The sequence below is a fragment of the Anser brachyrhynchus genome (genome assembly GCF_964034855.1).
Source record: "Anser brachyrhynchus genome assembly, chromosome: 18".
In the NCBI taxonomy this organism is placed as follows: domain Eukaryota; kingdom Metazoa; phylum Chordata; class Aves; order Anseriformes; family Anatidae; genus Anser; species Anser brachyrhynchus.
Window position 1 is genome coordinate 3,228,875 of NC_137711.1, and position 15,150 is coordinate 3,244,024.

The 15,150-nt window shown below is 39.1% G+C and overlaps 1 protein-coding gene across 9 annotated transcripts in view; it reads right to left on the minus strand.

The window, feature by feature from the left end:
- CEP112 (centrosomal protein 112) overlaps positions 1–15,150 on the minus strand; it is a 163,326-nt gene that overhangs the window by 53,612 nt on the left and 94,564 nt on the right. For all 9 annotated transcript variants that reach the window (XR_013940635.1, XM_080560593.1, XM_080560596.1 and 6 more), the window contains one exon: positions 10,164–10,394. Coding sequence is in view for 8 of the 9 variants with exons in the window: in XM_080560593.1 (XP_080416719.1) it covers positions 10,164–10,394 (231 nt within the window). In the remaining variant the exon portion in view is untranslated. The remainder of the gene's footprint in view (positions 1–10,163; positions 10,395–15,150) is intronic.

Here is a 15,150-nt window from a genome sequence, read left to right on the forward strand (position 1 = left end):
AACATCGGGCACCTCTGCTCCAAGGACACCTCACTGCTGTGCGCATCCCGCCTCTCTCCCCCACTCCAGCACAAAGATGTTTACAGAAGAGTTTGTATCACTCAGGCCCAGATGTTTCTGGTACACAAACAGCTGACGCCCAGTAAAAGCACGAAGGGATAAGGCTGCTAAACATCTTTGATGATTCAAGTCATAGCTAATGTTTCCTCCACAACTAGAAGGCACCAGTACCGAGATGTGACCCTGATCCAGGGGTTGACTCGGTTGCAGGCTTTACAATAAAGAATTCCAGCAGAATTCAGAGATCTCTGAGGCCCATGCACTTTATCATCTGATACTAGCCAAGTTCATGAGCTGTGACTTTTGCCAAGGAGAGACAACAAGGCTCCTGAAAAGACTATAAAGAGTAAGAATGTGATTTTTACTTTTTTTAGATTTGCTATTGCTGTTCTAAGTTGAACTGTGTAGCAGTAACAAGCAAATGATAAAAAGATAAGGACTAGAAAGAAATCCTAAGTATCATTCTGAGAGCAAATCTGTTTTATTAAATAGAAGGAAAACTGGAAACAAAAGGACAGGCTGGGTATTGCTAAGTTACATCATTAGATGACAGCCCAACAAAAGTTAAGCTTTTACAGTTGGAAAGACAAACATTCAAAGTAAGGCACAATCCCCTAACAAATCTACAATCTGAAGTAATCCGTGTTCCTCAGCAAGATTATGTGGGATTACTTTCTGTAGTTTTAAATACAACAAAGCTTCCCCAACAGAATGCTGGAACTTCTCGGAGCCAGAAAGCATTACTGTACCAACAACTAGCTGCGCACAAGTCCAGCAAAGTCCCAATTAAAAGGAGAATGGAATATATTGCTCAATCATAAAAGCAATTAAAAGCATAAATAAGACACTGTGAGACACTTAATATTCCCAATGTTTAATTATTTATCTGTTCTCCGTCCTGCAGCTGTAGGTCAGAATTAACTCTTGTGAACTAAAGGCAGGAGAACTCTTTTGGGGATTTGTACCTTATTCACTTTCAAGCAGACACCCAAATTCATTTCAAATTCACACAAGAACTGCAACAGTTTCACCTAAATCAGATTTTCTACAAGTTAAACACCCCTCCTACACTCAGATGTGATTGTGAAACTACTTTGATCTCTGTTCCCAAATTTATTGCTCTGTGTAATCCATGACAAAATATAATGTGATTTACTGTATCTCTATATGACAGCCCAGCAGCTGACAGAACTTAATAATTTAGCATAAGAAAAAAACCTTCTGGCACCAAAATATACAAATCATAATTGAGGCACTTTAGTATCACATTACAATGAAGCGCATGCAGACTGATCACAAGAACTTCAAAACAATTAGAGTTCTTTCTCATTCACTTAATGAAGGTGGGTTTCATTCCCTGACATGCTCTGCAGCTATCAGCAAGTCGTTTTGGAACACTTTTGTTTCTTTACATTAAAGACTCCGAAGGACTAATAACACCGTTTTACCCCCCTCCCTGTTTCCCAAACACTCCTTTCCCTCCAAAATGGAGGAAAAAAAAAAAGCCACCTGCAGCACTGCTCCATTATGGAGATAGGAAAAAAGAGCAAGTAAGTATAAACGTCTTCAAATTGTGCCAGAATTTAAAAATACAATAAATGTGTTTTATGTTAGCTTGGTCCTAAATAACTGAACCTTCTTTCTAAGATAAAGGTATAGTGAAAAATTTTGAGATCTAAATGCCCCCCTAAGCAGATATGCCAAGGACATGTTCCATGGGGTAGCTTCAGCTCACGTTGACTTTCACGTCTGGGGTCTTGAGAGACTCACTGCATACGGGGCACATCGCCTAAGAAAGTTTCAAGAAAAGTAGGATTGTGGAGCTCCCTGGCATGGGATGCACGAGATATTTCTACTTACTACTTCCTAACTCCAAGTAGCAAACAGCAGTCACTGCTGGCAGGTGGAGCAGACAGTAGATTACCTACAGCTGCCTGCATTAGGGAACCCCCGCGAGATCACCAGGGATCACCGCAGGTACTGCCTCCCAGTAACAGCACATCAACTGTAGGATTGGTCCTACCTTGTCTAGGCACTCAGACCAGATGGTATTCATCCAATAATTCTGAAAATTATTTCATAATTAATCGGCCTAGCTGTTTAAAAAAACAAAAACAAAACCGAGTAATCTTACATTACAATTAGCTACTACACTGGAAAATAGCCAGTGGTTTTGCTAATATTCTACTCTGTGACATAAAGATAAGTAAAATCGATCATATTTGAGGCATATCTGTTGAATTAAGACAAAATTAATAATAATGTTTCAGTTTTCTTACTTTTCATAAAGAAAACTCTACCTACATGCAGTCAGCTTTTTCTGAGATGCATAGTGGTGGTGGTGGTGGGGGGGGGGGGGGGAATGAGGTAATGATTGAGTTGGGCTTTAAAAATATTGAACAAAGTTAAAATAATAAGCAGTTGTGTATTACAAGATAAATCTGGTGTACTACAGTTTGGATAGTGAAGAAAGGCTCTGAAAACTATCGAAAAAATAATTAGAAGAGTCATCCTGCAACTGAAAAAAGCCTCCTGCACTCCATACTCAGAGAAGTTAAGACTGAAACAGTCGTACTAAAGGCATCGGTACATCCTCCAAGGTCGGGCTAAGGGGCCACCAGCCCACTCTCCTCCCCAGAGGCATGGGAGATTACAGCCAAGCTTCCCAACCAGCCAACTGTAACTGATGTGATAGGGAGTGAATAAAAGTGCACACTGCAAGACAGGTCAGATGACAGTTCTCCAATTTTAATTGTATTAATGCTTCCCCTGTTGAAGGCTATCTTTTAAATTACATATTCTGTCATAACTTATTATTTAGCTCAATCATGCCTCTTGCCTGGTTTCTGTTTCTTAACAGTAGTACCTTGGGCATTTTAATGTTTAACCTAATGTTATTTGTGAATAATGTGGTGCTTGCTCTCTTCTCCAAACATTAATTAAGATGTTGTAAAGTAAGTCTAGTGTCTGTGGATGGATATTTTTTTCTGCAATGGTACTGATATCAGCTATCCTTGGTTACCTCTTGGACCAAGTTTATAAATAAAATTGGTGGGCAGAAATCATAGAACGGCCTGGGTTGGAAGAGACCTTAAAGATCACCTAGTTCCAAGCCCCCTGCCATGGGCAGGGATGCCAGAAACCTTACCTTTTGTTTCCTAGTTTGTTTTTCTGGATGTTCCCCCGCCCCAACCAAAGGAGGTGGGAGAACAGTAACTCTGCGTATGGGTAACTGAGCCTATTGCTCTGAAATAACACCAGCAGGGAAAGAGACGATTTTTTTTCAGTCTCATTTGAGTAAAATATCCCTGAAATTATTCTACCATATTTTGCTTTGCATTTGGCTCTGTTGACTGAAGGCTCTTCCAAATAGCTCCCCTGTGGGATGATGTAATTCCTGTGACCGTGCTCCTTGTCCACTATCATCTTTCTTTCCTTGGGATGAAAGAGACTGAGCAGGGCAAAGGGGGACACACTAGAGAAGAAATTGGTTTTTCTCCCTTCTCTGTGAGCAAAAATGTTATTGCAGAGTTGTTGTCTGCTGTCCTTCACAGAAGCAGGATACAGACATTAAGTAAGTGGCACTTCTCATGAAAACATATACTAACTTTGCTCGATCTTTTCTTTTTTTTCAAATACATTTCTTTTCTCTTGATCTTTTAGGCTTTTGGCAGGATTTCTTCAATAGAGCCAAACTACTAAACTCACTTTGAGTAACATTAGCTGGTAGATCACTAACACCAGCATGTCAAAATTGTTCAAGAACTAACAGACTCTACAACACAATAACAACAGAAATGTTACTACTCTGGAACAGGCAATGGTTTTCAGATGATAATGAAAAAAAAATAAAGAAACTCAGGGAACATGCAACTCCTCTTGGTAAGAAGGAGATGCTCTTTAGATTATTTATAACTAAAAGAATCTGTGTAATACAAAAACACTTAAAAATTTTTAGTATAAAAAATGGCACACGTATGACAACTGGTGGAGATCCTGAATGCATTCAGCACGGAGAAAAACATATGTCTACACTATAATTAGATACAGTTTAATGATATCATTATACTCAGAAAGAATACATGTCCACATTTTATGGCTGACCTACTTGCCCCCATGTAAATAACCAGGGTATCACTGCAAAGTGTATGAAAATAGAATCTGTTTTGTGAGCATCCAGTTGAACTTTCTATACTATCACTATTAGTGTTCAAGTTAATGAAGTGAAAGATGTCTCTCAGATCAAAGTCTCCATCGTGCTAAGAAGTCTAAGCAGGAGCCTACAGAATTGCTGCAGAGATGTCCAGTTCCCAGAAGGTCTTCGATACAACGATGGACCCAGTTTTGGTAGCTAATGAAATGTAGTTGGCAGAGAAGAACAACAGCTAGAGAGACTGCATTCAGTGGTGTAAGCTAACGAAAAGCATGCAATGCTTATTATTATTATTATTTTTTTTTATGAGCAGAAGCAACTGCTTAGAGGAAACTCAATACTTTTAATAGAGCATCTCTTAGAATCTCTCTAATTTCTTTGAAGATGTCATATTCTTTTCCTTTTTTTTTTTTTTTTGGCCAGGATTGAACAGTATGACATCATCTGCACGAGTACTGAGAATCATGCCAGCATAGATACTGTGAAATAAAGATATTTCTACATGTGCAGTATGAAAGTATGCCCAATGAATATGTCCAGTTGGACTGCACTCCCAGGGCTGCGCTTGCCGGTTAATGTATCCAGCGTCATGAAGCTCGGTGATAAAGGAAGGACTGAAAGGTCTGTAGGGCACATTATCAGTACCTTAATTGTAAACTGTACGCAAGTACAAGTTCTTCAATAAATAAACATCCAATCATAAAACACCATCTGTACATTTTTTTCCCAAGAAAAGTCCCTGCTACAAAAAACATCATATTAAAACATTATTATACAGAATAGTTAATCTTAATCAGGGAAGTAATCACTGACAGAGTATATTTATACGTATTCTTTCAAAAATACACATACACACACACATACATATATATTCTTTCAAATTTAAATCTTAACTTCAAATTTCCCGGGCATTGCAGTTTTATATGGACTTCCCACCAGATGTAGGTGGAACGATTGTAACAGGTATAGACGAGAAAACACTGTAGCTGTCATATGTTATTTGAAGTAACAGAAATCTCAGAGTATAGCTAACTGCTACATCATTAAAACCAACCAGACGGATTTGCACAGCTCTGGCCAAGTTACATGCTATGTTGGAGTCCCATCTTGGTAAAATGAGCCATTTCACAACTGCATCAAATCAGATGTGCAGTCCAGAAACTAAAGTGCTGATTCTCCCCCCCTTTTTTTTCTCTTTTGACTACAGCTTCATCCTGTAATCAAATAACATGTGTGTTAAGAAGAGTCAATACACAAGAATGTAAATTACTTCTCCACAAGAAAAGCAGCACTGAAAAAGAATTAGATGTTCCTGGAACCTGCATAAAGAATTAACAGGATGAGTCAAAAACTCTCTATTTAACTACAGAAAAGAAGTCAATAAAGAGCTGAATGTTGAAAATTATTTAGAGGAAAAAAAAACTTTTTCTCCCACTCCAATTTACTCATGTACACTGCTCAGAGAGCTTTTTTATGAGGTATTTTCAGCGTTCCAAGGTTGCTTCCTTTGAGCATTGTTAGCATGTCTACTGATCTGCTAGGGTCATGCTTTCTGAATGCTCATTTTCTTTGCCAAGAAAATACCACAGACAAATGTTACAAACAGTTGTGTTAGCCAAGCTTCACATCTGCACACACTTAGAAATGCAGTTTGTCTCTTTCTTTCAGTAATTTCTGGCAAACCTGAAAGTGCCCATAAGCTTTGTGGAGCCTGTCACACCTGGCTGAGGAGTGGTCCTGCACGTGCTGCTGACGCAGCCTACAACCCACCTGTCTCCCTGCTGCTGAAACTCCTCATTAGCAGAGCCTAAATGCAGTAGTATGTCTAGTACATTCATTTCTTAAACAGTTTATTTCGTCAGTGAGGTGTGACTTCAAATACTAAAAATTACCATCATATCTGAAAATGCTATAATCACCTGATGCAATGAAATTCAGGCAAACTAAATCTATATATGAACAGCTTTAAAAGCAACACTAAATCACTATGATTGAGTACAAGCGTTCCTCTGAGGTGATATATAAGATTCCTTAACTAACATACAGTAAATACTTTGGAGATATTGTCAAGCCGTTTTTGTAAAAAGATAGATAATAGACATTAGGAAAGTACTGAAGTCATAAGGACATAAGTAGTTTCAAATGCTCCATGCTGTCGCCTTGAATTTTGTCTGATTTATGGCCAGCAGAGTTTATCCGACCTTAAGCACATTACGGCTTGTTATCCGGATCTGATAAGGCGGCTCCGTGTTCCAATACAGGTGCCATGTTACGACTCACAAGGTGAGCAGTAAGGCGATTACGGGTGATGGGGCTGTGGCACCTGACCTAGCAGAAGGCTAAGGAAGAACTGCCGCTGCCCGGTGGAACACCTTCTTCTGCATCAAGCTACCAAGTACACGCGGAGCTGCTCCTGCACCAGCTCAGCCCTATTTCGACATAACATCTGTGGCTCCAGGGTGGTAGGAGCCCTGCTTAGGAAAAGGAGGAAAGATTGATGGAAGGGAGTTGCCTGCCCTGCTCTCCCTTCTGCACTTCTGAGTCCATACCCCAGCCCTCTGAGGGAACAGGACATTTGGGACAAGGAAAAATGCCCATCAGACCTGTGTATGCCTACAAGCCTTCCGCACGCCTCTATCTTCAGCAATGTGGCTCACGTGATGGGGAAGTAGACATGCAAAAATGAACAGGGAGTCTTTAGGTCAGGTCCAAATCAGGAACAGCTCAAGAAAGAGGTCTGCTTTGACAGAACAGCACTAAGTTACAAACACGCAAGCGTACCATAGTGTACTCAGCCAAGAGCAAATTGTAAGAGCCTGTCGAAGATTTTCAGTCCTGGGCAGATGCTCCACAGGAACCCAAGTGCTAGGGTGGGAGTGTCTCTGCCCCTTCCCCTGGGGCTGGATCTGGACCCTTTCAACCTGTGGTTCAGCAAGAAAGGCGCGTGAAGCTCAGGGCTACAGCCCCCACGCTTTTATAGGGCTGGTAGCACTGGTCAGGAACACAAGCAAATTGTGGGGAGACAGCACGGCTGGGCCCTGCCCCGGGGAGCAGGAGGTCGGACCTCCAGCCCCAAGCCTTCCCCACCCTGGTGAGATGGAGCCCTCGTCACCTTCTCAGGGACCGTACTGCTCATGGGGTGGTGTCCAGCCTGGAGAAATCTCAGAGGTGCCCCTTGGTTGTCCAACCAGGTTCAGCAAAAGTTAAAACATACATATTTACATCAGCTGTCGTTCACTTTCTTACAAAGTGGTATTTAAGTGAAAATAATACCTGCAAGAGAGGGGGTCAGTGGAAAATTATGGACTGCTCCCTTTATTATTTTTTCCATGTCAATAGATATGTTTATTTTTCCTATAGTGTGGGTTACACGGTGTCATTTGGCAACCTGTTAAATATTTTCCCGCTTATCATTCCCCTACTGATCGGGAGATGCAATAACTGTCAGAAGATAATTGCTTTTAGAATCACAGGTTCAAAAACATTACTGTATGATTTTTATTGAGTAGCTTTCTGGCATTGTATGCTGTAATCTCTAACAAAATGAATCAAATAAAATATTAAAATAAACAATGTCCTATCTTCTCTATTGCTTAAAATCTCAACTTTAAAGTAAAGACTTCAGTAAATTACACTATGTTTACCTAAATATTGAAAAGCTGTCTACAAATACTAACAAATATTTAAACGTCCCGTGTGCTTGCAATGAAAACCTTTTCTCTAATCTCTTCTGCCCATTCTCCTTCCTCCCATCCCCACTGGAGCAGGGCTACAGGGAGGACAATACCACATAAATCCTATGTCTTCTTTTACCCACCTTTATTTTATTTTTTTTCCACTCAAATTTTAGCTTTTTTTTTTAAAAAAAAACAGTCCACAATTTCACAAAGGAATACACACAGAAATCAGTATTACTCACAAAACAGCCCACTGAGGAATGAGATCCTTCATGTGGGAATGGACTGACCTTCAGAGAATCTGGACAGCCATACGACTATTTCCAAGCCTAAACAGTGAAATTCAGCTTCCTCTTGGATTTTTAAACAATCTTTAAAGACTTGGCAAAAAGAATTCAGTTTGGAGGACAAAACTTTCTCCCATATTGTCCTAAATTTCAGGGGAACGAGATTTGCTTGTTTTAAAAACAAGTTTTAAGATTCATGCTGCAATTAAGGTATTTTAGTCAACCCCCTTCAAATAAAATCTCCATTAAAATTCTGCAGATTTTAAGAGGATCAAGATTTGAAACTGAGTTAGTGGAAACTGTTACTTTTGACCTTTATATGGAGTTTGCCCTTTAAGCTACTTTGACTTTGTAGCCAATTTCCACAGCTCTACATTTGGAAGACAGAAATGAAGAAGAACAGTAGAGGGAGATTTGATGGTAAATGCAAGGTATTTTTTCACATTTACGACAGACTTTCCAAAAGACTTTTTTTCCTTGTTCTCTACTCAACATGTGCTCTTCTGATTAGAAGTAAAAAAAAAAAAAAAAGTACGCTAAGTTAAAAAAATGTAATTTTTAATAGCAGTTAATAGTGCTTAAAATTAGCAATTTTATTTGGAAAAAATAGAAAAATCCAATAAATTAAAAGAAAATATTTCTGACAGAAATGACAATTCAAGTCTATTAAAGATATTTCCCTATGAAGGATTATTTGTAACTTTAATTTGAGGATGTAAAGAAGTTAACTTTTCTTTTGCTATACTACACATGTAAAAAAAGATCAAAGAAAGAAAAGAATTGAGATTCAAATTCCATTTTTAAGCAAAAATGACAATGTCTTCCTGAGTTAAAATTAATCCTTTAATGATGAATTTCAAAGGTTTAAATACTTTCTGTGACCTTGGCTTTAAATAATTATGCCAAGCAGAGCTTTCCTTACATTCAGAAAAGATTCTGAATTGTTGATCACAGCCATTTTAACGGCTTCAGGCTGGCTGATTTCCAACATAATCCTCCAAATGCTGTTTAAAATTACAGACCAAGAACCTGACGCAGGTAAATGAAATGTCACTTTCACAAAGGCTGTTCAAACAGTATATGCAGATTGTTAATTTATGCCACTGTACATCACTGGGCAATAAAACGTATCATTTATTACATTAACACATATGAAAGATACTTCAACAACTATCAGCTCACATATACACCGTTAGTCTACCATCAATATTGAGCAGCCGTTTTTAGTTAAGTCTTTGAAATAAAACTGACATGTTTTAGTTCATACCATCCCTAATGTGGAGAAACATTTCTATTCAAGGAGCCAGTGAAAGGGGTTTGTCAGGAAGCTGCTGCGAGCGCAGCGTTGAAGCAGCGATACGCGGTGACCCGGCTGAACAGAATGGGGAGGGAAGCCTTGATGAAGTTGAAACGTTAATTTTTATTTTCAAACCTTTCACACAGTACTTGCTCATCTGATGCACACAGGCAAAAGTAGATCAGCCATTGTTAGCCACTAGACCCAATTTCCTTGCAGTTTTAGCCTGAGTTTTTTCTCCTTAAGAACTTTTCCTCATTTTGAGGGAGAAAAAGTGTGGTTAGACAGAACCGCCCTTTCTACTCTATCTAGTCCAATAAAGGAAAAGCAACTAGCCTAGTCCTTAGATGGGTTTCCCTTTAAAGTCATCTGGATTTTAAATGTCACGGCCATCCCACTCGCAACACGGCCGGAAGGTGCTGCCCCAGCAGCACTCACAGCAGACAGCTACAGCAGCGATTGCTGCCATTGCATCTTCAAAGACAGGTCTTTCGTTAGAGAGCCACAGAATTTCCATTCTCATACAGTGATTGCAGCATCTATGTCACATCTACAACATACTACCTTTTGTTTTCAAATCAAGTGACGCCCTAAACATTTTCCGTTGTAAAGCTTTGGTTATCTGACTTTTGAGGTGATTGCTTCCCTTTTGCTGAGCCACAAGAAGCAGCCCTGTGTGATTCTCTTACCTTGTCCAAGGCCTTCTCTGTTTCTGCATCATGCACCTTTTTCAGGTCGAGCAACATTTTTTCTGCATCCACTTTCAGCTTATTCACCACCATCTCGTGATCTCGAGCTGCCCTCTGCTTTTCCTCTTCCCTCTGAAGGCTCATCTCCATCAGCTGTTGCTTGCGCTGAGCATTTACCTGAATAAGCTCTTCCCTCAGCTTGTGGATTTGGCTCTCCATCTCACACATAACCTGAAATGAAGAACAGGCAAAGTAACAAAACAAGAACAAACAACAAAATACTTCCCTCAGACAGGCTTTCACCTGTGGTAGGAAGCTGACTCTACAGATTCTATGTCCCTTTCCTTGTCTTCTTTTCTTGCTCTTCCCCTTCTCCACATACACAAAGATGGACAGAGCTCCCTCCTACCCAAGGCATGGCTAGAGCAAGGAGATTTACCTTTTTGGAGGGGGTGACCCCATTGGCGAAGAAACTTAAGTTTGTGGCCTATAGTCACTATATATAATGTCTTTTTTCCCTTAAGAATTCACCTATCATGTCGTAATGAGACATGAGCATATCATCAATCATTTACCAACCACTGCTACAGATTATAGACCGCATCTCGCTGCAGTGTGCTGATGTGCACAAGGAACACGTCACAGAAAGAGCTCCTTCAGGTGAGGGCACCAGCACACACCGAGAAAGGATGACACTGGCCAACGCAAAGAACCCTTACAACTCTGTCACACTCTTGAAGTATACAGACTATACACTGCTACTTTACCGTAGTCCATTAGTTCAGATTTACTCTTGCATATAGCTCTCATTAGTTACTGTTCTAACTGCATTTTGTCTGTAGCTTCTCAAAAGAAATTATAGGTGCATTGCATCTGTGACAAAACCATTGTCTTTCCGGCTAATCGTAACATATGAAGTTGAAAAGACATGTTCTCTTTCATAAACATAGTTCTGAAAACAAGCCTTTTCACTAAAGACCTCACACAGTAGTTCTCCCTTTTTGTTCCCACCTCATAAGCGACACTGCAGTTCCCTGGAATTCTTGGGATGTACGGGATGACAATGAGATAAAATACTGACATCCTACCAAACAGATGTAGGTGACTCAGATCAAGCTTATTAAAGGTTTCCTAAGAAAATCTGCTTAAAACTAGCATATATCAAAAAAAAAACATTGCCCTGGAGTGCTAGGTACTGTTTCTAGAGCTGTGAAGTGCTCTCTCCAACTATTACTGTTCTTCAGACGTTTCCTACAGTATCTATATTCAGCTAAACCACTTCTTTGCAGTCTCTGAGAACCATGTTACTACAAATCTTTGACAAAGAAAGATTCATTTCTGACCAAAGTTGGGAAATTAATGACTGTATCAGAAATAACGCCTTGCGCATTAATGTACGAGGAGAGATTGTTACGATAATTACTGTGATCCGCGAGAAAACTGAGTTTTGAAAGTCTATTTTTTTTAAACTATTTGAGCTATGTGGTATAATAAAAGACGTGATGTCTCCTTTCAAACCTTCCCTTGTGTCTTTAGATTATCACAGCTGTAACATGTATTAAATATTAACCATCTCAGAAACTTATCACAAGATTGACTTGTTTCCATGCTTTCCTAATTACTCATTGGCATTACTCCTTAGCATGTCAAAGGTAAAGTTTTGTGCATGCACAGAATGAGCACATCATTTGTATACAGAATTATAACAAATTCCACATACTTCAGCCTATATCAGCATTATTTCAAACATATGCTTCAGATTCTGTGATCTACACTAGATCCTTTCCCGATCTTTTCCTCCATGCGTTTATTTTTTTTTCTAAATCTGCAAACAGTCTAAAATGCAAAATACACTTTAGTTTGCAATTATACAGACTAAAATGTAAAGCACATTTCAGTATATCATTATAATCTACAATATACTTCTACAATTCTTTCAGAAAAATATTTCACCTTAAGATCATAACAAAATGTTTCAGTAACTGAAAAAAAAAAATTTTTTTAAGAAAAGCTTCCTTAAGCTTGATTTTTTCCATAAGTGAAACTTTAAGACATTACATCGCTCAGAAGATTCCTAAAAAGTTTGATAAAATATTTCAGATAAGGAGCCAAGACTCACTTCTTAGAATACAAGAACAAAACATTCATACATCATATTACAAGCCAAGATAGAGAATGGGTGAATTCCTGAGTCAACTGTTATTTCCTTCTGCTTTACTTCATTCTATACTCAATAACTCTTATACAAAGACACAGGAAAATTCAAATAGCACAATGCAGCATTTTCTACTGCCACATGGCAGTGACAGTGCCAAGCTTTCAGATTCAAAACTGGGGAGCCAAAAGATAGAGGGCTGAATGTTATAGGTAAAGTAATAGTAATTAATATGTAAAAGAGCATTAATGTTGGGCCTAATAGATGGCAAAAGCAGATTTGGTTCTATTAGGAAAGAAGAAAGAATCTGAAGACAGGGTGATGGCAGCGAAACTAATGTGATTAAGGGAGTCCTTTTGGAGCAACTTCACTGCTAGTAAGATGATGTTAAGAGACATCTAATCTCTCCAAAGTGACTGGGAAAAGCTTACGCTGGGGATCACAGGCACAGTTCTTGTCTGTAACCTTAAAATAAGGCTAGTTTTCACAGCTAGATTTTTTTCTCCATAAACAAAGTCACTGGCAGAAGCAGCTTACAAATGACCAACTTGCTGCATAAGACAACTTTCTGTGGCATGGGCATCTTAAAACTACTAAAAGAAATGAAGCCCAAACTTTCCATCACTAAGACTCTGCTATTCCACATGCCAGGTCTCATAAAGTATTATTAGGCTTAGATGTGGGCAAATTAGTATTGGCAGGAAAAATTTAAAAAATGACAATTTTCTGTTGTGGAAAATCCATGAAATATAAAACTTCAGAGCAATTTTATAGCTGGTTATATCTATGTTTGTGAACCATGCTGACCAAATTGCATGCTCCAAACAATAACTTGGGTGCAAGACCTACTGTGAGACATACACAACTTCAATACTCCACCAGAGCAAATAACTATTGTGCTAAATGGAAGGCTTAAACATAAGAAATAAAGATTTCACAGTATATAGTAGGTTCAAAATGTTATTGCTACTTGCCGGATTTAGGAATCAGGGTTAAAGCCTTTTTTTTCAGTGGTATGGGCTTGAGTAAATGAAATGAGAGATCCATATCTCTTTTACAAAGAACGCTGAAGGATGGCATGCCATTGCAGCACATCTCAAACAAGAAAGCATTCTGTAAAGTGATTTAAAGGAAAACAGAGAAAGAAAATGCTAGCTTACAGAATATCCCAAATGGAACAAAAACACAAGCATGTAAAGTCAGCTGTGTGAGAGGTAGAGAGTTCATACGAATGTATATGGCATACTTGTATGTACGCTACGTGGCACGTATGACAGTCCTATAGATGAAGAAACTGCTAGCTGAGATGGTGATTTCTATTTCTGTTTCAAAGGAATAACTTAGAATTCTAACTAAGAATATTTGTGCTGAAATAGTGTCATAAAAAGGGTGGGTCAAAAGCCCACAGCAATTTGCCTGTAGGGAAAAAATAGACTTGAAAGAAAAAAAAGAAGGTTGCTCACTCACTCTGGCCTATTTAAAATGCCAATAAATGTACTTCATGTTATTTGGAAGGAAAACATGTGCTCTTAATTTTAAAAAGTAAATTGCATAAGAAAATATAAAGCTGGCAAAAAGTTCAAATTAAAATCTGTTGCTGAAGTCTGAAACTCTGCTACAGTTACATGCAACAGAGATGAGAAATGGACCGAATGACTACAGTCCAATTCCTTTTGTTTTTCAGGAGCTTCTGCTTCAACCTCTTGAAGCATTTACTTGGATCAGTTTCTAAGGAAGAGGCTGGAGCATGACTGAGTCTTTTCTACTTGGTGATGGAATACACGGGCTCCCTCTCAACGTATTACACAGCAAACCACATCCACCCCATCACCACACATAACTTTGAAATGCCCTCAACGCCGTTTGAACTCACAAAACCAAGGAAATGCAGAGTTGAGATAAAATCCAATCTTATTCCCTGTGGCTCAGATCTAGAATGATTTAGGTGTTGCTTCAGCAGCTTCAACAAGTGACTAAGCTCCCCGCAGATGAAGTTGCAGAAACCTTTCATTGCTGAGGGTACTCAGGCAGCTGAAAGAGAATTGCACTTTTAGAACCTACTGCATTTCTCAAGTGGATTGTGATACCTCTTCCAAATGAGTTTCAGAAGCTTCCTGTGGTGGGCTAACTTGGCTTCAGCTGGAGACAACTGCACAGGTTTCCATTTGCAGTGCTTAATTTTGCTTGCATGTAACAAACCCCCAAACACCTCTGAGCAGTTCCATAGACTTAGTTCAAACATGAAGTGTTAGGTTAGATGCTGACAATTATTCATCCTAGGATTATAACCTAAAATATTAGCCCATAAGCAACAGCCCTACTGGAATCACTGCTATGCAGTTTCTGCCTCTGTGCGCTGGTACTTGCTCAACGTTTTCTCACCTGGAAGAACATTAAAATTAGTGCACTCGTTTGAACAGTGCGCTATGTGAAACCATCAGCTGCACCCTTCTGAAAGGGAGACTTGTTTCTTTGTGTCTTGTTAGGCTGGCTGGATGTGACAGAGATGGATGAGGTATACATAACATTTGTTATTGGATAGTGGATTATTTTTGAAAGGAGATCAGTCCAGTCAAGGGAAAGGAAGTCTGCAGTAAAAACAAACCTCACTTTGATGATGAAGAAGAATTAAAAGGAAAATAAGGAACAAAGTAGAAACCAGTGATTCAGTGGTGACAATGACTCCCTTTTACCCTAGATTAGTGCAATGTTCCAGAAGAGGTGGGAGAGCATCCCATCCGAGTCAGCACAGCAACTGGTGACATATTTAGGGTAAAACAACTTAGACAGATTATCTGTTGGAAATGGGGAATCTGAACCACTTTAACTTTC